The 24,199-nt window shown below is 37.7% G+C and overlaps 1 protein-coding gene and 2 long non-coding RNA genes across 3 annotated transcripts; 2 read left to right on the forward strand and 1 right to left on the reverse strand.

The window, feature by feature from the left end:
• Window positions 1-1,519: 1,519 nt before the first annotated feature.
• LOC112192978 (ABC transporter B family member 4) lies at window positions 1,520-8,896 on the reverse strand. The gene is made up of 12 exons (XM_024332951.2): window positions 8,570-8,896; window positions 8,338-8,392; window positions 8,055-8,230; window positions 7,749-7,970; window positions 7,423-7,661; window positions 6,756-7,281; window positions 6,389-6,662; window positions 5,196-6,091; window positions 3,102-3,368; window positions 2,704-2,970; window positions 2,260-2,553; window positions 1,520-2,101 (listed from the first exon to the last, which is right to left on the reverse strand). Exons 1-12 carry the CDS (start codon window positions 8,882-8,884, stop codon window positions 1,745-1,747), a joined length of 3,888 nt encoding a protein of 1,295 aa, XP_024188719.1. The 5' UTR covers window positions 8,885-8,896; the 3' UTR covers window positions 1,520-1,744.
• On the forward strand, window positions 3,395-6,406 carry LOC112192979. Its single transcript, XR_002933742.2, has 3 exons — window positions 3,395-3,797; window positions 4,743-5,983; window positions 6,128-6,406. It is a non-coding gene; the product is annotated as an uncharacterized LOC112192979 (long non-coding RNA).
• Window positions 8,897-17,989: 9,093 nt separating the features above from the next.
• Window positions 17,990-19,816, forward strand: LOC121052188. The gene is made up of 3 exons (XR_005808323.1): window positions 17,990-18,124; window positions 19,537-19,638; window positions 19,796-19,816. It is a non-coding gene; the product is annotated as an uncharacterized LOC121052188 (long non-coding RNA).
• The last annotated feature ends 4,383 nt before the right edge of the window (window positions 19,817-24,199 follow it).

The following is a 24,199-nucleotide window of genomic DNA, read 5'->3' on the forward strand; positions in this document are numbered from 1 at the left end:
AGTCACCACCACCACCACCATCATTGCCGGAAACATCAATTATCACTATCACACTCACCACCTCGACTTCCATGACAGCACTACCACGTTACCAGCATGTTCTCCACCCTACCACAAAATCAATCTTTTTTTCTCATCACCAGCCACCACCATCGCTTATGTGTCCATTATATTTATCTGTAGCTCAGCCGAATGAACAAGTAAGTTCAAGGTAGTTAGAAATTCTGGAAGTAAAGGTAGTTAGAAATTCTCCACCCTACCACAAAATCAATCTTTTTTTCTCATCACCAGCCACCACCATCGCTTATGTGTCCATTATATTTCTCTGTAGCTCAGCCGAATGAACAAGTAAGTTCAAGGTAGTTAGAAATTCTGGAAGTAAAGTTTGATTCGACTCTTGGCGTTATCCAAAAAAGAGGAGAAATGGAATTTCAAAATGATATTTCTTATCTGGACAAGCAATGAATAGATAAGGATTTTTCAAAATGAAAATGAAAGAAAAAGTCAATACGAAATCTCTACCAACACTTAATTAGAGAGAGCCGCCTCATCTATTTTCTATTGGGGACCACAAACTTAAAATTGAGAATCCATGATCAATCATCTATTTTCTATAGGGGCCCTTTCCAAGATTTGAATCTTGGAATTAAGGAAGTGACAACTGTTTAATTACTTGACGACCAAGGCACACGACTCACAAGAGTGTTGAAAATATATCATAGAGTCGTCATGCATGACGCTCTCTCAGATTTGCTAATACCTACTTTTAATTAGTTATTTATGCATGCAAAGATCACGGATTTTCTAGCAATGTATTATCCCCTTCAATCTTTATATTCTTCAACTCTAATTCAAGTTGACGTAAACTAGCTAGCGTAGTACATCCAACACTGCTCCCATTCTCATGGCCAGTGCAATTTGGAGGTCTTAGTCTCTCATTTATTAGTGAAAGATACTGAGTTTGATTCACAGACTAGTTATTACTAACTAATCACTTTGACTTTGTTCTCATGTAATTAAAATTTATTGCTATATGACTTGGATTTGTCTACGGTACATCAACACTGATACATTGAATATACTAATTAATTCGATATAGAGATAGACTAATTCAAGATCAAGTCACGCTAATTTACTTATAGAGTTGGTCTACATTTATGTGAAACCTAATCTATTTAGATATATAAGGTTCATTAATGTGACGTAGAGTTTTTCATAACACATGATTGAAACTTGCTACTAGCTAGGCGGTCAAAGTTTGCTGCTTGTACTATTGACTTGTAGTAACTTAATTCTATTTTCCTGGCTCATGCACTTAGAGTTGTAGGGATGCAGGGAAGCAAATGTGATTCAATTCACTGGTTAGTGCAAATGATGCATTGTTTTGGAGAGGTTTATTTTTATGTACTTGGAATACTTGGGAGAAATTTTTACACAAATGAATGAAGTAAAATCCTCAATGAAAAAAGAAGATGAAGAAAAAGAGTCAGAATAGTTGAAATCTCCAACAACCAAAAGGTATATGCAATTTTACTATCTACTATCTTATTCACTCCAAATATATTATACGTGAAGTAGAACCGTAAAAACAGAATTGATAAGTAAAAGCAACAGAGGAAAAAGAAAGAAAAAGAAAATCATTACATATTTCTTTGCTATTTTGCCTATTTGGGTTTTCTTCGGTGAAAAAAGGTGGCAACTTTCTGACAAAACCTGAAGAACTACAAAAACAATTACAAGGAACTCATGCAGTTGAAGAGCTCATGTGAAGAGCAACTAGGGATGCATAAAACCCATCGGTGATATTAATCAAATTGTCATGCTTCCCATTCTCTACTATAACTCCATTTTTAACCACTGCAATCACATCAGCATTCTTGATTGTGGATAGTCTATGAGCCACCACCACTGTTGTCCGGTTCACCATGACTTGGTCTAATGCATCTTGAACCACTCTCTCAGATTCGGCATCAAGTGCACTCGTAGCTTCATCCAACAGTAATATCTTGGGGCTCTTGATTATAGCACGTGCAATGGCTACACGTTGCTTCTGCCCCCCGGATAATTGGATTCCTCGTTCTCCTACTACGGTATCATAGCCCTGCAATGAAATGCAATATTTAGTTAATTTGTACAACCGTATGTGTGTTATGTTGCCAAATTGTCAACATGAATTATCAACTAGATAGAGTCCTGTTTATATGTACAGTTTTCATACAAAGACTCAAAATTAGACATATCAAATGGTATTGGTCTGACCTGGTGTAGGCTACTGATGAACTTGTGGGCATTGGCCAACTCTGATGCAGCTATAATTTCTGCCTCAGTTGCAGTTTCTTCCTTTCCATACGCAATGTTGGCGCGAATGGTGTCATTAAATAAAACAGGTTCTTGGCTTACGAGTCCCATCTGCTGCCTCAACCATTTCAAGTTGTAGTTGCCAAGTTCAATTCCATCAAGTGTGATATGACCTGAATCCGGATCATAAAATCTTTGCAACAATGCAACAACAGTTGATTTTCCGCTCCCACTTTCTCCGACCAGGGCAACAGTCTGTAGAAAGAGATTCACAAAACAGTCAATAAATTTGTATCAAACTTAAACATCAAGTAATCAAATAAGATGCCTGTTGCTTTCTGTCCTGCTCTAACTGCAGGAAAAGTGAAAAAAAAAAAAAAAATAGATTTCTATTTATGTTTTTACCTTGCCAGAGAGGATAGTTAAATTGAGGTCTCGGAAAATAGGTGTTTCTGGCCTAGATGGATACTTAAAGCTTACATAGTGAAGCTCAATCTCTCCTTTCACACCACCATCAATTTTCGTACCAGACTCGTTACTTGGGTCTATCTTTGATGGCCGGTCTATTATTGCAAATATGGAAGCAGCAGAAGTTTTGGCTTTACCAGAATCGGGACCAAAGGAGCTTGATTGAGAAATTCCGGTAGCTGCCATGGTCAGAGCAAATAAAACCTGCAAGCCAAATACACATCTGAATCGGTCCACATAGTTTGGTGTAAATTAGATATCATGTAGATTTCTACTACATGTGCTATCAAAAACTTTTAATTGGCATTGACAATATATATGGAGGGAACAAGTACTTTGAAAACGTCTGTAAATGTTGTTTTGCCAGCCTTCACAAGTTGAGCTCCCGCATAGAAACTGGTTGTGTAGACACAAAACAAAAAGAAGAAAGATACCCCAAATCCTATACCACTGATCAAGCCTTGTCTTATCCCTGTCTTCATAGGGCCTTCACATTTCCTTCTGTATAGTTCCATTACCTTCTCTTCAGCACAGAAAGAAGCAACTGTTCTTATACTTCCAACTGCGTCATTAGCAACTTGGCTTGCCTCCTCATACATCATCTGCAGCCGTTTAGTTAGATATCTTGATGCAAAATTAGAAGGAAAGAGTTCTGATTTCTAGGTTAGGAAATTATCTATAATCTAAAGGGCGTGGACTGTTCACTGGAGTCGCACTGTTCATTCGAGTCCGAATTAAATGACGCTTTTGCCCTTAATTTTTTCTTAAGTTACATCCCTCCCATTCAGTCTGTTATAAATACCCGCCGACGATTTTGCCCTTCCTTTCTAATCAAATTACACCCATTTGCCCTGCCCTGCTGATCTGCTGAGAGATAGAAAGAAGATTGCGAGAGAGAAATATAACAGAGTTCTTCTGGGTCTTCTGCGAGAGAGAGAGAGAGAGAGAGAGTGAAGGCTGATCCGAGAGAGATGAAGAACATAAGACGGGAAGAGGAAGAACTATTCGATACACCAAGTTGTGGAGAATAGGTGAGAATTGGATTTCGAAATTTTCTTTCCTGTTTGAGTTGAACGCTTTGTGGGTTTTGAAGTAGTTGGTAGCTGAGATTTAGGAGCAATCAGTTGAACTCAATCAAGCATGATTTGAGTTGTGCGATCTGAAATCGAAAAACCCAATAAAAAATTCAACGTCTTGCATTTAGTTCAGTTTGATTTGAGTATGAATGCGAAAGACAAACTGAAACTGTTGCTCACCACATGTTTGATGAAATGCGTCTGACAACCTCTTCTCTTTCTTATGCTCATTTAAACTCAATATTCCTTTACAGTTTGTTTAATTCTTGGGTTTGAATACAAATAGTCATGATCTGTATTTGGTGTTCCAAATTTATTTATATTTAGTAATAGTATAAATGCCTTAATATAATGAACCGAAAGAAGTTGTCTTTGAATCAACAAGTGTTTTGGTTTTGGATGAAACTTTGTTTTGACATGATAATCATTGCATATAGGAAATCTTGAGGATTGATGTTCTAAGGTTTGTTTTGATGGATGTTTGTGCAGAAGCTTATGATGTGCTTGATCCATTTGAGAATATCACGATTAAATGGGATTTCATTAATTAGTTGGACCCCTGATGAATACGTTGCAAGTATTTTATGAGCTCCAATTTTCCTTTTATGTTATATTTGGTGCGTTTGTTAGATACTTTCGAAGCATTGAGTTCGACCTGATAGTACATCTTAGTTTCTAAGCTTTTGCTAATGTTAGAGCTTTCATAAGTTGAAACAAGCCTTTAGATAATTCATGTTCTCCGACGGTGGTTATGTGTTTGCTTGAAACTGAATCGAGCAAAAGAGGAACTAGCTCCTGAATTAGAGTTATTTTCCTCTTGGTGTTGACTAATAGCATTTGACTCCCCAAGATTATTATACTTGAATTTTTTGATATGAAATATGTGGTTTGGATTGGCAGGCCTGATGCAAAGTCCTATGTAGGTATGGAGTGAGTAGATATCCTACATTGAAATTTTTTTCCAAAGGGCAACAAGGATGGTGAAGTGTATGGTGGAGGCTGAGATTTGGAATATTTTGTAAATTTCATCAGTGAGAAATGTAGGACTAGCACAGATGCGAAAGGGCAACTTACTTCCATAGTTAGTACCATTTTAAACCAATAAACGTAACTCATTAGTTTCCTTATCGATTATCTTCTTTTATGTAGGCTGAAATAGTCTCAAGTTTGGAGTTTGTTATGTAAAACCATAACATATTCGGTTAATATTTCTTAGATTATGATTACAACTATATTGCATATAAAATTAATGAAAGAAAAAACACAAACCCGCAGCATCGCGCGGGCGAGCTGTCTAGTGTTCTACTAATTCAGAACTAGTCACTAGTTAATTTGTGGGAGCTTTAGACATACCTTTGCATCTGCGCTGAATCCTTTCATGAACTTTATTTGTACATATCCGTTAACTGCAATGAGAGGAAGCAGTGCGAGGATAATAAATGCCAGCTGCCAACATGCAATATAAGCAATGACCAAACCTGCAACTGCAGCTGCCATGTTTTGAACCATCTGAGCTAGAGCGTCTCCGACTAGGGCCCTCACCGACGCTGCATCTGCTGAGAGCCTTGCACCAATTGCACCACTTGAGTTCTCAGGCTCATCAAACCACCCAACCTCCATGTGAACCACTCTCTCAAAACACAATAATCTGATACGCTGAATTAACTTGCTGCCAGCTACTGAAAAGAAATATCCTTGTGCTGGGATCGCCAAGAATGATATCAGACCAAGGATCATAAAAATTATTGCCCAAAATGCTGCATCTTTCTTCTGTTGATGAGGTGGTTCATAGAAAGTCTTTATAACCCTGGAAATGAGCACACCGAATATTGGAAGTATAACACCATTGATGATTGCAGCTATAGTTCCAATAATAAGAACTGGAATCTCAGGTTTGTTCAGGGCAGCAATGCGGCGGAGTGAGACCTTTGGAGGTTGCTCTGGTGCTAGTTCTGTTTCTTCATATGCAGCATCTTGGACACCAATGCCTCCAAGTCCAGTGGGTAAACCAAATGCCACTGAATATGAGTGACGGCTGCTATTTCCTACGGAGGAATTTCTACTTAAGGATCGTGCAAACGAAAGTCTTTGACTCGATGTTCTTTGACTTGACTGTCTAAGAGATGCCAGAGTTATTTCAGGTTTGTTTTGGTCTTCTGACGTTTGTTCTGACTCTTTGTTTACTTCTTGCAAGCGTATAAGCTGAGAGTAAGCTCCCTCAGGATCTTTGAGTAAATTCAAGTGCGAACCTAATGAATTGACAACAAGATTATGTTAACTGATAGGAGAAGAAGGCTATAGCTAGGACATGGGATCAAATAGTTCTTTGGGATCCGGAAGCAATCCAAATATCTGGACTTGATCAAGAAGTACAATAATTAATGCACGGAGAGTTTGTAAGTATGTTTCAGTTGGAAAAGCAATGCATGATAGTACAAGAATAGAATATCTGAGTTGATGTGCAGAAATCATGATTATCCCCATCTCTAATTAATTTGTGAGAAACATATGGCTCTCTGCAATGTAAGCTTTATTAAGTAGAATACCTTTTTCAACCATCTTTCCTTTATGAATGACAGCAATCATGTCTGCATTCCTCACTGTACTCAAACGATGAGCGACAACAACAGTAGTTCGGTTAACCATAATCCTATCCAATGCTTCTTGAACTACCCTCTCAGATTCTGCATCAAGTGCACTTGTAGCTTCATCCAGAAGTAAAATCCTTGGGTCTTTCAAAATTGCTCTTGCAATAGCAATTCTCTGCTTCTGCCCACCAGATAGCTGAGTTCCATGCTCACCGACCAAGCTGTCAAGGCCCTGAAAAAAATAAAAATTTTAAGTGAACAAAAATTCTTATGATGCAGATGATTACAGAAGGGCAATAAAAATGAACTAGAACTTAATAAGAACCTGAGGCAATTTATCAACAAATTTAGCCGCATTTGCAAGCTCAGCTGCTGCTTGTATCTCTTCAGTGGTAGCACCATCCTTTCCATAGGCAATATTTTCCTTAATGCTGGATGCAAACAGGACAGGTTCCTGACTGACAAGACCAATTTTACTCCGAATCCATTTAAGTTGAAATTCTTTTAGGTTTATGCCATCTATTAAAACTTCACCAGCTTGCGGATCATAAAATCTTTCTATCAGACTGATGACTGTTGACTTGCCACTTCCACTTTGTCCAACCAAAGCAGCAGTTGTGCCACTAGGGATACAAAGAGAGAACCCGTCAAATATTTGCTCATCCGGTCTGGCTGGATAGCTGAAATAAACATCTCTCAACTCTATGTCTCCCGAAATGTCACCCAAAGTCTTTCCCTTTTCATCATAAGCATCTATTTCTGGCTTCCTACTAATAGTCTGAAACATCTTATAAGCTGCAGCTTGACCAGCAGCAAATGCACTCATGCATGGTGATGTCTGCCCTAAAGACCTAAGTCATCCATATAGTTTTATAAAGCAAGAAATAAATCAGAAAATAGACCAATACATGTGTGGGTTTTATAAACTCAAACATAATAGAAACGAAAATTGACAGCATAGAAACTTAAACAAAATTAACAGCGGAGCTTACATAGATCCAGTCAACACAGCAACAATCACATTCAGTACTTCACCCCCAGTATATCCATTTTCCCTTATCATCTTTGAACCAAACCATACAGCCAAGGCATATGAGCTGAACACAATACACATAACCAAGCCAAGACCTATTCCAGCAACTGAACCTTCATGAACACCTGATTTGTAAGCATCTACGAGATATTTGTTATAACTAGTTATAGCTTCCCTCTCGCCAGTAAATGATGCAACCTACAGAGAGAACAAATGGTGGACATTATACTCTTGGTCATCTAAACAACAATTATATCAATAGCTAATAAGGTAAATGTGACATACAGTTCTAATGGACCCAATTGTTTGTTCAACTACATTTGCTGCTTTTGCGTAAGCAGTTTGTCCACGGGATGCCATCTTGGTTATAATGATGGACATCATTGCACCAGATGCCACAAGCAAAGGAATATAGGATAGCATGACAAGAGTGAGAAGCCACCCTTTGATGAATGCTATTATAAACCCTCCAATGAATGTTGAAAGCAGCAGTAAGAATTTTCCAACCTGCACAAACAAGCACACGAATTAATTCAATGAATACAGCAAGCTGAGGAATAAAATTTCAAAATTGTGTGAAATCTGATGTACCTTCTCCCCCATGGCATCTTGAATGAGAACAGTATCACCAGACATTCTCCCAACTACCTCTCCGGTGTTTGTTTCCATATCGAAGAAGGCAACATCTTGTCTCAATATTGTTTTCAAATACAAACCTCTAATTCTTGCAGCTTGTCTTTCCCCTGTGACCATCCAGCAAGACACCTCTGATATACAAGAAAATTTAACTAGGTTTACCATCAGTTCAAAATTCATATATATAACTTCTATATTCATAAAAAAACTTAAGATTATTAATATGAGATGTACTTACGGAGGAATGCTGCCACTGCTGCTCCCACAGCCAGGTAAACAAATTTCAGAGAGACCTAAAATTTGTCAAGGTAATTAATTATGAGCATGGCCATATTAAAAAACCTGACAAATCCGAACATGTTATCAATTATCAAATGAATCCGCTAAAGTCCACGACAGTTGTGCAGCATAAAAGTAGTTCATACAAGAACCATTGATAAAAATAGTCAGCTTGTTCAGCATAAGCTTACCTTTGAAACAACTGAGACTATGTCTGAATTTTGATTAGATCCAAAAGAATCTATCATCTCCCCAAACAATAGCGTCATGAGGGGCATACAAGAACCATTCCCAATGGCACCAATCGTGCCGACAACCATCAAGATAACATCAGTCTTATCTGCAAAGGAGAATAGCTTGGAGAAAGGAATCTTTTCAACTTTCTCATCTCCATTGCTATCTGATGAGCCTGGCTGATCCCTATTTATGGGGGCTGAGCTTTTCTCTTCTTCTGCATGGTTTTCATGATTTTTGGTATCACCATTCACTCCATTCTCCTCAGCCATGTTATCAACCACGACTAGTTGTCTCAATCTTCAGGTATATGTAAGATCAAATATGGACATAACACATATCATCATAAAGTAATTGATGATTAGCTTAATATCAATCCTAGTTTAACATGGATACAAACAGTAAATCAATACTAGTGACTTAATGAATAGTGTATCAATTCATTAAGGATAGTAATCTATTGCTTAGTCTACAAGGAAGGCTACAAGTTGTGATACATTAAGAATCTAACTAGGAAACCTAAACCGATATGGATAGCTTTAATGGGAAGCTTCTTGAGGTTTAAGTCACCTATATATACAGATGAATTGGTCCCTGATTACTACCGACGTTTTGCATATTGTTCTGTCCATTGAGAAGCAAGTTGGTAAGTAACAGAAGGCTATATTCAGTGTTCGTGTTTGCAGTTGCATAAGATGGAATCCATGCCAGTAATTGCTGAAGGTAAGCCTTAATCCCTTTTATGATTGTGTGCATATGTTGTGAGCATGTAAATGGTTATTTTACAATTGGTATCAGAGCATAGGCTCACAAGTATCAAAATCGTTTTAGGGTTTTGCAAAACAAACACAAAAAAAAAAAAAAAAAAAAAAAAAAAAGGGTTTTTGCTTTACGGACCAAGTCACTGATCAGGTAACTGACCATGTAACTGGTCATGTAACTGATCAAGGTAAGTTACTTAAGTCAATTGCTGCATCTGGTTAAATATCAAGTTCACGCTTCCGCTGTGATTTTTAGCAGCAAATTGGGGAAAAAGCAAAAACAGGTTTTTCTGTGAAATTGATTTCGATTCATAGCATGATAATTGAATTTTGATTGTGCTCAAGAACACTAGTTGCATTCCCGGCGTGCGTTAGGTTAGAGTAGATGGTGACCGGATGAAATTTACAATTTCTTGATTGTTCTGTGGTTTCTTGGAATCGAAACAATTTTGATTGTGCTTGAATATGCATGATGAATTAATTGATGATATGGTATTGTATCTGTGATTGTGTAAAAATTGCATGAAGAACAAAAATCTCCCAGATTTTGTTTACACATTATTAAAATTGACAGATACGAGAGCTTAATTTTCTTACAAGGATGAATCTGGGTAGAATATAAAGTTAAAAGCTCATGGGTTTTGTGGTTTTCTGTTGGCATAAGTGATTATGATGCACAAAGCATTCTTCATTGATGTTGGCAGAAAACGATGATCAGGTAACTGACCAACTAGTCAGGTCACTGACCATGTAACTGGTCGGGTCACTGACCAAGTAACTGGTCAGGTCACTGACCATGTAACTGGCCAGGTCACTGACCATGTAACTGGCCAGGTCACTGACCATGTAACTGGCCAGGTCACTGACCAAGTAACTGGTCAGGTAACTAATCAAGTAACTGATCGAATAACAAAACTGAAATTGTGTTTTGTGTTTTAAAACTATGCCTCAGTTTTATCTTCCAAAGAAGTGGTCAAGTATGGTTTTAGAATACAAAACAGCAATATGCGTGCTTGATGAAAATAAATACGGATACTTAGAAATTTTTCTTCTGTCTAAAGATGTGGATAAATTTCTTTGGATAACTTGTTTTCATTGAACATGGTATATTGATAAAGAACTCCAGGATGTTATGCTTCTGCTCAAAAGTGTTGCTTAACATTATTTTTGGTTATGGACTGATATGAATGCAAGTATGGATTGTTTAGGTTTTCTGTATGTTCTTGTTTTGGTTGCTTAAAGCTAAATAAAACACAGAAAACTTAAAGTTATTTTCTTTACAAATTGAGAACTCACACGAATTTTTGTTTTGCTCCTTAGGTAACTCTTACATGAACTTGAACAGTGTCTTGATGCTAACTGGAACCAACTATAGAGCTTGGCTAGATTCTGTAGAAAACTATATGGGAATGCATGAGAATATAGACTATTGCTTTACTGAGGATAAGCCTATAGAGTTGAATGAAAAGAGCACCAAGAAAGAAACTGACCTTTACAAGAAGTGGCATAGATCCAATAGAATGGCTAAGAATCTCATTCGTACCTCTATGTCCAAGACTGTCAGGGGAAGTATAGAAGAACCTGAGCTAGCATCAGATTTTCTGGAACTCATAGGTGCTAAGTTTAAAGAAAGTGAAAAGGCAGAAGCAGCTAGACTAACCAAGGAGTTTCATGATTTGAAGTACATGGGTTCAGGGGGAGTTAGAGAACATATTATGAAGATGATCAATATAAATGGCAGACTCAGGGAGCTCTTGATGGGCGTTAGGGATGAGCAGGTAGTGCATTATGCACTTCATTCCTTGCCTAACAGTTTTAGTCATCTTAGGACCAGTTACAACTCTCAAAAGGGAAACTGGACTTTAGATGAACTTATATCCATCTGTGTTGATGAGGAAGCTAGGATCAAGGAAGAAAAAGAACCTGCTACAGCCATAAATCTCATAGAGAAGCCTAAGAAGAAAAAGCCCCAGAATAAGCTCAAGCCTACCAAAGCCATAACTAAGAGTTCAACAGCTGCAGTGGCCAAGGAAAACAGGCCATTTAGGTTCAAGTGCTACTTTTGCAAAAGAGTAGGACACATGAAAAAGGACTGCACTGGCTATAAAAATTGGTTAGCCAAAAAGGGTAAGATTTTTTCTAATACAGTTTTTTCTTTAGAAATTAATCTTATAAATATTGAACCACAGTCTTGGTGGATAGATTCAGGCTCACCTATTCATATTACTAATTCTTTGCAGGGATTCATAAGGAGCAGAATCCCAAAAAGTGATGAAGTGAACCTGTGTGTAGGCAATGGCATGAGAGTGGCAGTCAAGGCTATTGGAACCTTAAAGCTCGATCTAGGATTAGGAAAATTGTTAGTTTTGGATAATGTTTTTTATGTACCTTCCATGAGAAGGAATTTGGTTTCAGTTTCTCTTTTAGTAAAATCTGGTTGTAGACTTGTTATTGATAGTAATGGAATTCTTATTTCTAAAAATTCTGTTCAAATTGGTTCTGGTGTTATCTCGAATGATTATTTACAGTTAAGTTGTTCAATGGCTCAACAAGAAATTTTACTTGTTGAAGATAACACAAACAGTACTAGCACTTTAACAGGTGTTAAAAGAACCAAACTAAATGAAAAGTCTGCATTTTTATGGCATAGAAGACTCGGCCATGTTTCAAAAGAGAGACTGAAAATTTTGGTGAAAAACAACATCCTAAATGAACTTGATTTTTCTGATCTAACAGACTGTGTTGAATGCTTTAAGGGAAAAATAACTAATACTAGAAAGAAGACTGCATATAGAAGCCAAAATTTATTAGAACTCATACACACTGATATATGTGGACCATTTAGGCATCAAACTATCTGTGGGAATGTGTATTTTATCATATTCATTGATGACTTTTCTAGATACAGTTATATTTATCTACTTTCAGAAAAGGCACAAGCATTGAAAGCCTTTCAAATCTTTAAGTCTGAGGTAGAAAATCAACTAGAAAAGAAAATCAAAACAGTAAGGTCAGATAGAGGGGGAGAGTTCTATGGAAAGTACACTGAATCCGGCCAACAAAAGGGTCCATTTGCCTTGTTTTTGCAAGACAATGGAATTAAAGCTCAATACACAACACCCTATAATCCACAACAGAATGGTGTTGCAGAGAGAAAGAATAGGACTCTTTTGAACATGGTTAGATGCATGATGTGTACAACTGGTTTGCCTAAATTTCTGTGGGGTGAGGCTTTAAAAACTGCAAATTATATTTGCAACAGAACACCTAGCAAAGCCATAGAAAATACTGCTTTTGAGCTTTGGTGTGGCAGGAAACCTAGTCTTCATCACTGTCATGTTTGGGGATGTCATGTAGAAGCTAGGATTTATAATCCAAGCTTGAATAAACTTGACCCCAAAACTGTTAGTTGCTATTTTGTAGGTTATCCAGATAAATCTAAAGGCTATAAGTTATATTCTGCTCATCATTCACCTAGAATTTTTGAAACACATCAAGTAAAGTTTCTAAGTGAAAAAGTTCACAATACAAACCTTGAGGATTTAACCTCAGTTTTTGAGGAAATTGTGTCAGATGAGAATTTAAGTGTAGCATTGCCTTTAGAACAAGATGTAACTGATCATGTCACTGGTCACGTAACTGACTATGTCACTGACCAAGTAACTGTCCCTGGTCGAGTAACTGGTCAAGTGATTGACCATGTCACTGACCAAGTAACTGTCCCTGGTCGAGTAACTGACCAAGTCACTGACCATGTAACTGTACCTGATCAAGTCACTGCCCATGTCACTGCCCATGTCACTGACCATGTAACTACCCAAGTAACTGTACCTGGTCAAGTCACTGCCCATGTCACTGACCAAGTAACTGACCACGTAACTGGTCAAGTAACTGAACCTCAAAATCCTCCAGTAGCTCAACCTAGAAGATCACAGAGAGCAAGAAAACCAACTTATGGGGGGAAGAGAGTGACTACATTGTTTATCTACAAGAAGCAGAAATTGAAATGGACTGTGCAGAGGACAATGATCCAACTACATTTAATCAGGCCATTGAAAGTAGTGAATCTCATCAATGGCAGCTAGCAATGGAAGCAGAAATTAATTCCATGAGTCAAAATGCAGTTTGGGAATTAGTTGAACCTGACCCCAACCAGAAGCCTATAGGTTGTAAATGGGTTTTCAAAACCAAAAGAGATGCAAATGGCAATGTAGAGAGACATAAAGCAAGATTAGTTGCCAAGGGTTTTACACAGAAGGAGGGCATTGACTTTACTGAGACTTTTTCTCCAGTTTCTACAAAAGACTCGTTTAGGATAATCATGGCTTTAGTGGCTCATTTTGATATGGAGCTGCACCAGATGGATGTTAAAACAGCTTTCTTGAATGGCGAACTAGATGAAGTGATTTATATGAGGCAGCCAGAAGGGTTTGTACAAGCTGGAAGTGAAAACTTAGTGTGTAAGTTAAGAAAATCAATTTATGGCCTAAAACAAGCTTCTAGACAGTGGTACAAGAAATTTGATTCTGTGATTTCTACTTTTGGATTTACAGAAAATCTTGTTGATGAGTGTGTTTATTTGAAGACTGTTGGGAACAATTTTATTTTTCTGGTACTCTATGTGGATGATATACTTTTGGCTAGCAGTAACATTAAATTGCTTAAAGATACTAAGAGTTTTCTGTCAATGAATTTTGACATGAAAGACTTAGGAGAAGCATCCTATGTACTAGGTATTGAGATTAAAAGAGATAGGGCACAGAGACTACTTGGTTTGTCTCAACACAATTATATTACCAAAGTTTTAAAGAGGTTTGGTATGGAGAAGTGTGCAGCTGGAGAAGTTCCCATGTCCAAAGGAGATAAGTTAACCAAGAAGCAAAGTCCCAATAGTAATGTTGAAAAGGAAAATATGGAGTCAAAGCCTTATGCCAGACTTGTAGGAAGTCTCATGTATGCGCAAGTCTGCACTAGGCCAGACTTGTCTTTTGCAGTAGGGATTTTGTCAAGATTCCAATCTAATCCAGGCCATGAACATTGGGTAGCTGGGAAGAAAGTGTTGAGATACCTGCAGAGAACTAAAAGCCATATGCTAGTTTATAGGCAAGTGGAGGATCTGAAACTCATAGGATTCTCAGACTCGGATTTTGCAGGGAATTATCCAGACTCCAAGAAGTCGACTTGTGGATATGTGTTCATGCTTGCAGGAGGTGCTATTGCTTGGAAAACCATGAAACAAACACTTGTTTCAACTTCTACTATGCAAGCTGAATTTATTGCAGTATATGAAACTGTGTGTGAAGGACTTTGGATTAGGAATTTTCTCATGCAGACCAAAGTATTGAGTCACATTGTGGCTGGAACACTTGCGATTTATTGTGACAATGAGGCTGCAGTTTTCTTTAGCAAGAACAGTAAAAGGTCAAATAATTCCAAGCATATTGATCTAAAGGATTACAGTGTTAGAGAAAGAGTAAAGCATGGTGAAATAGCTGTTTTGAGTATTGACACAAATTCACAGCTAGCAGATCCTTTCACCAAGGCATTGTCAGTAGCAGCATTCCAGAAACATACAGCAAGCATTGGAATTTTAGCTAATATAGATGCTTAGGTTCAGTAGAGAGTTAGTCCAGTTGGAGCATTTAAAATTCTAAGGTTTTTTGAGTTCTTGTGTTTTAGTTGTGATCTTTTATTTTGTTTATCACAACTTGTTTGTAATGACAGATTTTATTATTAATAAATTTTGAGGTATTTTCAGATTTTGGTTATTACTGCAGTTTTTGTTGAATGTTCTGAAAATTATCGATTTTGTGTTTAAAGTTATACTTGCTATCAGATGGCTTAAATCATGTGAAGCATGATGTTAAGGTTCAAGCAATATCTTTAAGCCATCAGTGTTCAGTAAATTTGCTTGAGTTTTTGGTTTTAGAAACATAAAGTAGGACCTAATATATGTTTACTTGTTGATACACATTAACATATATTGTATCACTTCTGGTTTGACATATGTGGATTGCAGGAGCTTGTGTTTGTGGTTTTGAAACTCTGCATTTTTGTTAAAATGTATACTGTTTCTTGCTCTGCATAAGTAACTGTGATCTGACCATGTTGGAATGGATTTTCGATTTAAGTTTGTTATCTGGCGCGCACTTCAGTAAGTTAAGTAGGTTTTGATGTTCTCTGGTGCAAATCATCGAGCATGATATGTGTGAGTCCAAAGGGGAGATTGTAAGATCAAATATGGACATAACACATATCATCATAAAGTAATTGATGATTAGCTTAATATCAATCCTAGTTTAACATGGATACAAACAGTAAATCAATACTAGTGACTTAATGAATAGTGTATCAATTCATTAAGGATAGTAATCTATTGCTTAGTCTACAAGGAAGGCTACAAGTTGTGATACATTAAGAATCTAACTAGGAAACCTAAACCGATATGGATAGCTTTAATGGGAAGCTTCTTGAGGTTTAAGTCACCTATATATACAGATGAATTGGTCCCTGATTACTACCGACGTTTTGCATATTGTTCTGTCCATTGAGAAGCAAGTTGGTAAGTAACAGAAGGCTATATTCAGTGTTCGTGTTTGCAGTTGCATAAGATGGAATCCATGCCAGTAATTGCTGAAGGTAAGCCTTAATCCCTTTTATGGGGGCTGAGCTTTTCTCTTCTTCTGCATGGTTTTCATGATTTTTGGTATCACCATTCACTCCATTCTCCTCAGCCATGTTATCAACCACGACTAGTTGTCTCAATCTTCAGGTATAAACTCGATTTCCTTGAACTGTTTATTTCTCAATCTGCGCCTGCAGAAGCACAAGCTTGTTATGAAAAAATTAAGTCGAGCCGGCTAAGTATAAGAGGAGTATAGCTGGATCAGAAGCAACAAACAGATAAATTGAAAGCGGCTTTAATCAGGACATGCATAACTAATTCCAAACCTACAAGCAGGCCTCAAAGTTTAAAATACAAAAAGGATTGATCCAAGCATTCATTGGACAACAAAAGAAACAGAGACACAAAAATCCCAAACCTTCAACATTTGTAACAGAGAAGTGAGAAAACAAGCTTAAGAAGGTGCAAGACTAAGTTAATCTCCAGGAAAGTCGCAGTACACAAACAGACGAGTCTAAGAAAACAGTATAATAATCACCGGAGCCAAGAATTGAAAAAGGTTCAGAGCAGTTATAGTAAGCTTACTTACAGCCAGAGAAATGGGTATCTTCTTGTTTTCTTAGTTAAAGCCAAGACTAGAAAGATTACAGTAACTACAATCAGCTCCATTTACAATTAAAGAACACAAATAGCTAGAAAAGGGTATTTTCTTGAATGATCTATTACAGAAATGGAGAGCACAAACAGCCTAAACTAGAAAAATAAAAAAAAGGGTACTTTGTTCTGTTGCTGACAGAATCTAATCTCCGCAACTCCCTGAGTATCTCAGCCAATCCAAACCAATCTGGTCCATTATTAACAGCCAAGTACTGGCACGGTTTCCAACACATTTATATCAGAAATGGAAGTTAAGGAATAAGGATTAAGGGGTGCGGCTGGAATACGCCATACATAGGGTGCGCCTGTGTGGGTCCGGACGTAGTGGCTTCTTCTGGTCCTCAGGATTTGAATTAGAAAGGCAGCGTTGTAATTGCAGAGAAAACGTTCGTTATCAGATAAATCGCTATCGTCAATGTGGAGGGCGGAGGGTATTCAGGTAATATGCGGAACAAGGTAAAATGCAGGTTAAAGTTTTCGGTGATGGAGAAACAGCCACGTCCCCTTTCAAATGCTAAAAGAAACAGTCACGTCCTACTCCCATTGGCCACATAGTATACCTGTTAGAGAAAAGAGGGATCCCAGAAAGAGTAGGCAAAGAGTACCCGTCATCATCGATAAACAATGGTGTAAAATTTGTAGACCACTGAGAGGAGATCGATGAAGTGAAACATCCGACGGCATTGTCCCTTAACTGAGAGGGGATCGATGAAGTGAAACAGCTGACGACATTGCCCCTTGTATCAGATTTTGGAGGCCCTTAGAGGGTCACTTGGATCTAGTAAGTGTGTATATTGATGAGACGCATGTCTAGGGATTTATTGATGATAGTTTTGTCTAAAGATTCGGTCGTTTAGGATTTATTGAAAGATTCAGTTGTTTAGGCACCTTTAAGTCAAATAAGGCAGAGTTGGTTTTACGTAAACGATGTAAATAGCAAAGATCGTGTGAGGGTATGTATTCCCATTGATACTGATAATTACAGGAATTAATGTCAATGAACTGGGTGAATTAAAACTTCCAAGTAATGTAAATGTTAAAGTAGGGGATTTATTGATGAAATGTCGTATTAGTTATGTTTTGGTTGATGTTGTAAAATGCATATGAAGAACTGAAAAGAGACAAATGCTATATATTTACTTGTGGGGAATTGCATGGAATGATAATTTCATGAAACTGAATACTGTGTCTGAACTGAATTAATTTGAACAACCTGAGTTGTTTGCAACCACTAACTGTATTACAGTCTTAGTTAAGGTTTTGTTTTCACGACGGAAGTCATATAGCCCATGCCTATGCTATAATTACTCATTATTAAAATCTGTTTGTAGGAGGAAGGGTGATTAGGAACAAGTGGAACCAAATGAATAAGGGAACTGGGTAATGCTTGAAGTTGATGCAGGGAACTGCTTGTCAACTTCTACAACCACAAGTAACGAACGCAATCGACATCAGTTTATTAACATAAGGTATCAGAAGATTTTGTTGCAATGTAATATTTGTTTTGTTGGTATTTGAAAATAATGCTCATTATGATGTATGGAGACCTTGTCTTGGTATCTCATAAGAGAACCATTGGAAGGGAAATATGAATCTACCATGACCTTGCCGTAGCTTCATATTAGCTTTAAAATCACTAAATACAGCTGTGAAAATTTTGCCATTTAAAAGTTTTACAGGAATTTTGTTTTGCTGCTAAATGGGATTGGAAGTTTGTATGCCAATTTTAGTAGTTATACTTATAATACTGCATTACATTAATATGTTTATATCATAGTACTTATAATACCTATATCACGGAACCTTTTCAATAGTACATTCATTTGCCGAAAGAAATGAATGTTCAGTGGATGAGGTTTGCAGAAATCGAATTAGAATATGCATTTGAGGTCTTGTAGCTTACAATGTATCCGTGTTGGGTTCAGAGGAAGTGTGAAGGTTGGCTTTCTAGCTACTGCTGTTTGTTATTGATTGGTGCCATGTCAGCTTATATGGTATTGCATCTGTGTCAGTGTAATGCTCGTACCATTTAGTCAAGATAGGAGTTTGTATATGTGGTTGGTCGGTTTACAGTCAGATTAGTTCTTCTTTGTTCTGTTCTACTTTTCTGGAAAGCGAAGAAAGTATGTTTATCTTTATAGTCAGAAGCTTAAGTGTTCTGCTCTGTTTGTATTAATGATGATGGTCCATTTGCCTTCCAATGGTCCACTACTGCACTTGGACGTGTGGACTTGCATCAAAAGAGTTACTTTTAGAGTGTTAATTAACTTAATTTAGACTACTGCTCTTATACATTGCCTTAATATAAGCTCCGATTCATTTCATTTATTCATTTGTTTTTGCCATGTATCTCACATTCATATGGCATTCTCAAAACTAGTTGGTCGGAGAGAATTTGTGATTTTCAACGTTGTGAGATCTTGCTTGGGCTTAAAATTAGCTCACTATTTGGAAGCAAGGGTCTAAGCTATAGGATATTTATTTTTGTATATTGATCTATAAAATTTATGTAGAAGGAGGGACTGGAAGATGATGGATTTAGAGTACGATATGCACGAAAGTAATTCATGGATTTATAATTGGTGAATAAAGTGAAGACCGTAAGCCAAACTAGTGAATTTACATTTGGTGTTTCATGCTTTTTTTGTTATAGCTAATATGATGTCTGTTTAGCTAAATGAATAAACAAACCCATTTTTTTGTTTTAGGGAGGTTGACTAGACAATGTTGCCATTGGTGTCAGATTGTTTGAGATCTAATTTTTGCATTGAAGTTTGCTGGTAGAAGATCTCGTTTACTTGCATGGGAATAGTTAATCTTTTGCACTTTAAACTTTACATGGGAGCTTAGTTTTGATGCTTGGTTTGCTTGTCTATTGCAGTTGATATTGAATAAGGTTCTCTTGGTGGGCACAAGTAGTCAGACAATGATAGGCAGGCCAATAGTTCCTGATGCAGCAGTTCATGCAGTTGTTGAAAAGCATGTAAGTGTGCCTCGTTTTCTTTCTCTTATGACTCGTGTGTGAGTGTGAGTAGTACTAACTTTGCATTCTTCGCACAACCAAATGGGATTAGAAGAGCAAAAGTGTAAGACCCCGGAAATTCGTTATTAATTTCTAATGTTTTCCGAAATTTAATTAGTGGTTATTGGACGATTTCGTGGCTCGTAAATGGAGCGGAAGTGTTTCGGACGAATTATTAGTCGAAGAATATGGTTTTGGGGGAGTGGCAATGGTTGAATTTTTATACGTTGGGTTTCTCCAAAAACTTCCTTCACAAAAGTTGTAGAGAGCGTCGATACGAGTTCGTGGACATGTGGAATGCGGAAATCGGAGTTCGTATGAGAAAGTTATGAGCGATTGAAAATTTGGGAAATTTCTATAAATATGAGAAATTTCGGGATTTTTCATTAAATCCCAAAATTTCCCATTTTCTCATTTTCTCCCCCAGATTCTCTCCGTTCTCTCTCCTCAGACCCGACTGGTCTCCGTCGACCCGACCCGACCCAGATGGACCCGTCTTGCCTCTCTCCGTCGATCCCTGGTGTCATCTTCACCGGCCGAGCAGCACAGAGGGAGATCGAAGGCCCTCAGTTGTACGATCGGGACCCGACCGGTTTCTGATCTCCGGCGACTTCCCGACCGATTTCTTCACGGTTCTGGGATCGCCTCTTCTTGCTGATCATCCCCATATAGGCCTTGCATCACGATTTTGAGTGTAGAGTGGTAGATCAAGGTTTGAAGTTTTCGACGTCCCTGATTCGATCTAGGATCTGATCAGACGCACTAGAGTGATCCAACTTCCAAGCTTGATTTAGGACGATCTAGACGGAATCTCACTTAGCTCCAGGTATGAAGGTGGCCCATCTTTTCATTTTGAATAAGTTTGTAGTTGGTCACTTTGCCATTAGAGGTGGTTGACCCGGCGTTGACCGCCTGCTGACCCGTCGCTTGTGGTGGCGCGTAGCGGCAAGTCAGACCATATTTTTGTGTTCTGTTTTCAGTTTATGCATCTACGCATCAATACGGTCGTTTTGATATATTATAAGGTTATTTTGGAGAAAGTTGATGCATGTTAGGGTTTTAGGGTTTTCGATTCGTTTCGGTTTTCGATCCGTGAGGATTTGGCCTTCCGATCGACTTGTAGTTTTGATTTGTTGATCGTAAAAGTGTTCCGAAGAAGTTGGATGGTCTCGGATGAGGATCCGACTGTTGGATCGTCGTATAATTGTGTTTTGTGAATTGTGTGCTTTGTGTTGTATTGAGTGTGGCATTGATTTGGTTAGGTGATTGATGGTTTGAGTTGGCGGACGATTGTGAATTGTATCTTGGCTGTTAGAGAAGACGCAGCAGGATTTGGAGGTGAGTAAATCTCACGTGGTTCATTTACGAACGGATTTATTTATTACTCGGAATTACTTGTTTAATTGTTAAATCATTTTCAAAATAAATTATTTGTTTTAAAATATATGAACTTGATCGACAACGGTTCATAGGTAGGTTAAAACAATGTTTTGATATAAAATGATTTTCGAGTAGTTAATTTATAAAACTATAGTTGGTATTAGTGGTCATTCCTGCGTGAATGACTACGTATATATATATTTACGTGGAATATATATATTGATTGGCGTGTTATCGAGTGATGAGATGATTGGCATGGATTGATTATTATTCAAGCTTTTATTTCCACACGTAAGATGTTGAATAATGAATTGTTGAACATGTGGTGAGAAAGCTATCCTGTATGTTGCGAATTTTGGATTGAGGGTCGACGTAGTGACTGGTATGAGGGAATCGGATGCTCTAATCTTAGGCGGATGACGGGCTACGATTGGTTGAGGGAATCGGATGCTCTAAGCCTCTAATCTTAGGCAGGTGACGGGCTACGATTGGTTGAGGGAATCAGATGCTCTAATCTTAGGCAGGTGACGGGTTACGATTCGTTGAGTGAATCGGATGCTCTAATCTTAGGCGGATGATGGGCTACGATTGGTTGAGCGTATCGGATGTTCTAATCTTAGGCAGATGACGGGCTACGATTGGTTGAGCGTATCGGATGCCATAACCCTGGGCGGGTGACGGGCTAACGATTGAGGCGAGTGTATCGGATGCCATAACCTTAGGCGGTGACGGGCTATGATTGAGGTAACGATGTCGAGTTTTGAAACGAGATATTTGTGAGATGGTGTATTCAGATTTGCAGGGTGAAGTCTTGGTTTTAGCTTGAGTTATTGATTTCTTTAATTAATTTCCTTTTTCATTTCTATTGTTTTCTTTAAATGTAATCTCCAGAACTAAGTTATATGCTGGGATTACTTCCTTTTGAATTATTTGTTTTTATGTAATCTCCTAAACTAAGTTATATGCAGGGATTACCGCTTTTTGTATTGTTTGTTTTAATGTAAATTCCTAAAACTAAACTCTATGCAGGGATTTATATGATTTCTTTTGTTTGTTTTTCATGTGATCTCCTGAACTAAATTTCTATGCAGGGATTACTGATTTTGCTTAATTCTTATTGTGGGTACAGTTGTGGGTTGTGATATGTAGTGATTGGGAAATGAGTTGTGAGGTTATCATTTTGACAAATGCTTTATGTTGAAGGGAAGTGAGTGTGATTTGTCGTTGTGATGATATGATATGATATGATATGAACTTGATGTTTGGTTGTGTTTTGTGGAATTAAATATTGTTGCTTTAATTATCTCACGAGTTGAGAAATTATAAGCATGAGTGACGTGAGTCACTTTAATTGTGTTTACTCATGCGGGCTGAAAAGCTTACCGGGTTTGTTTTGTTCATTCCCGGTGCACTATTCTATGGTGTATAGGGGTTTTTGTGCAGGTTTGATTATCGAGTGATCATTATCAAAGCTGAGGTGTACTTTCGATGGCATAGACGTGGAAGGGTGCTCTTAGTTTTAAGTCTTCCGCTGGGTAGTGAGTTGTGGTGGGTGTGTTTACTTATTGAATTGTCATTCAGTTTGATTTGTAAACTATCTGTAATGTAACATGTGACACTAAAGAACGAGTCGGTATTGACATTGTGAGTTCAGTTTGTTTGTTACTTAGTTTAAATGAAAAAATTTCTATATGTGTTTTCTTGTGTTTGTTCTCGCGTTTCGGATTTGAATTTTCTTTATTCAAAATTCGGGGGGTGACAAAAAGAATAAAGTTTCGGTATGAAGAGGAGGGTTCTTGTAGCCAACTTAAGAGAAGAATATCTAATTCCTTCTTAGTCTTTCTGTAAAGCTCAGGGAAATACTAATGGAATCTGGCTTTATATATGTATGAAACATCATGTGATTCCGTCCTAAATATTATCAATGTGACTAAATACTTGATGATTGAAGTGGACATACAACATCCAGCGGTGCATTTGAAAAAAAATCTAGTTCGTCCCTCATTTTGCTCATGAAGGGTAACAAGCCTAATAAACAAGTTATACATTACTAGGCATATAAGGATTATGTGCGATCGAAAAATTCTGAAACGAAAATCGATCATTGCGAAAATTGCCATATGTTTATACAACAGTGATAGGTATTGTGTAAAAAAATTAGGCTGATCCGCAGTGAATAAGGCACTCGACGAAGCGGTCAACGCTTTGCACAAGCAAACTTCCATAAGAGAGCAGGCACAATCCGCAGACAAACATCCTGGAATTTTTACATCCGTAAGTAGACCCCCTACCCACGACAGTGTAGGAGCTGAAAGATAAAAAAAAATGAATTGCCAAGGACTTGTTACGAGCATATTTATTTTATGTTCTATTTAGGGTATCGAGTTAACCTGGTAGATCGAGGTCCAACCGAAGGCGGAAATCGCCGAAATTTCTACCACTATCATATATTCGTATGCAGACAACATTTGACGGTGCATTTTAATACATTCCATTTCTTCCCCCATTTAGCTCATGGAGGGTGACAAGCTTTATAAATAAGTCATACTACATTACTAGGCATATAAGGATTATGTGCGATCCAAAAATTCTAAAATGGAAATCGATCAATCCAAAAATTTCCATATGTTTATACAACAGTGATAGGTATTGTGTAAAAAAATTAGGCCGATCTGCCGTGAATAAGGCACCCAACGGAGCAGTCAACGCTTTGCACAAGCAAACTTCCCTAAGGGGAGTGGCACCATGCCAGGACAAACGTTCCGGAATTTTGACATCCGTAAGTAGACCCCCTACGCACGAGAGTGTGGGAGCTGAAAGATCGAAAAAAGTGAATTGCCAAGGACCGTTTACGAGCATATTTGTTTTATGTTCTATTTAGGGTATCGACTTGACCAGGCAGATCGGGGCCCAACCAAAGACGGAAATCGCTGAAATTTCTACCACTACCATATATTCGTATGCGGACAACATCCAATGATGCATTTTTTAAAATTCCATTTCCTCCCCCATTTTGCTCATGGAGGGTTTTAGTTTTGAATAACCCTAATAAACAAATGGATTAATTTCAGTTTACCCCCCTTGAGGTTTGGGGGTGTCATCATTTCACCCTCTCTACTTTCAATTTTGAATTTTTACCCCC

Source organism: Rosa chinensis, chromosome 3 (assembly GCF_002994745.2).
Source record: "Rosa chinensis cultivar Old Blush chromosome 3, RchiOBHm-V2, whole genome shotgun sequence".
Taxonomy (NCBI): domain Eukaryota; kingdom Viridiplantae; phylum Streptophyta; class Magnoliopsida; order Rosales; family Rosaceae; genus Rosa; species Rosa chinensis.

Coding starts and splice junctions, on each gene's coding strand:
- LOC112192978 (XM_024332951.2), bottom strand. CDS start 8,884: ATGGCTGAGGAGAATGGAGTGAATGGTGATACCAAAAATCATGAAAAC. Junction 7,662..7,748: donor CAATTGGGTCCATTAGAACT/GTATGTCACATT, acceptor TTCTCTCTGTAG/GTTGCATCATTTACTGGCGA. Junction 2,971..3,101: donor CATTTACAGACGTTTTCAAA/GTACTTGTTCCC, acceptor TTTGGCTTGCAG/GTTTTATTTGCTCTGACCAT.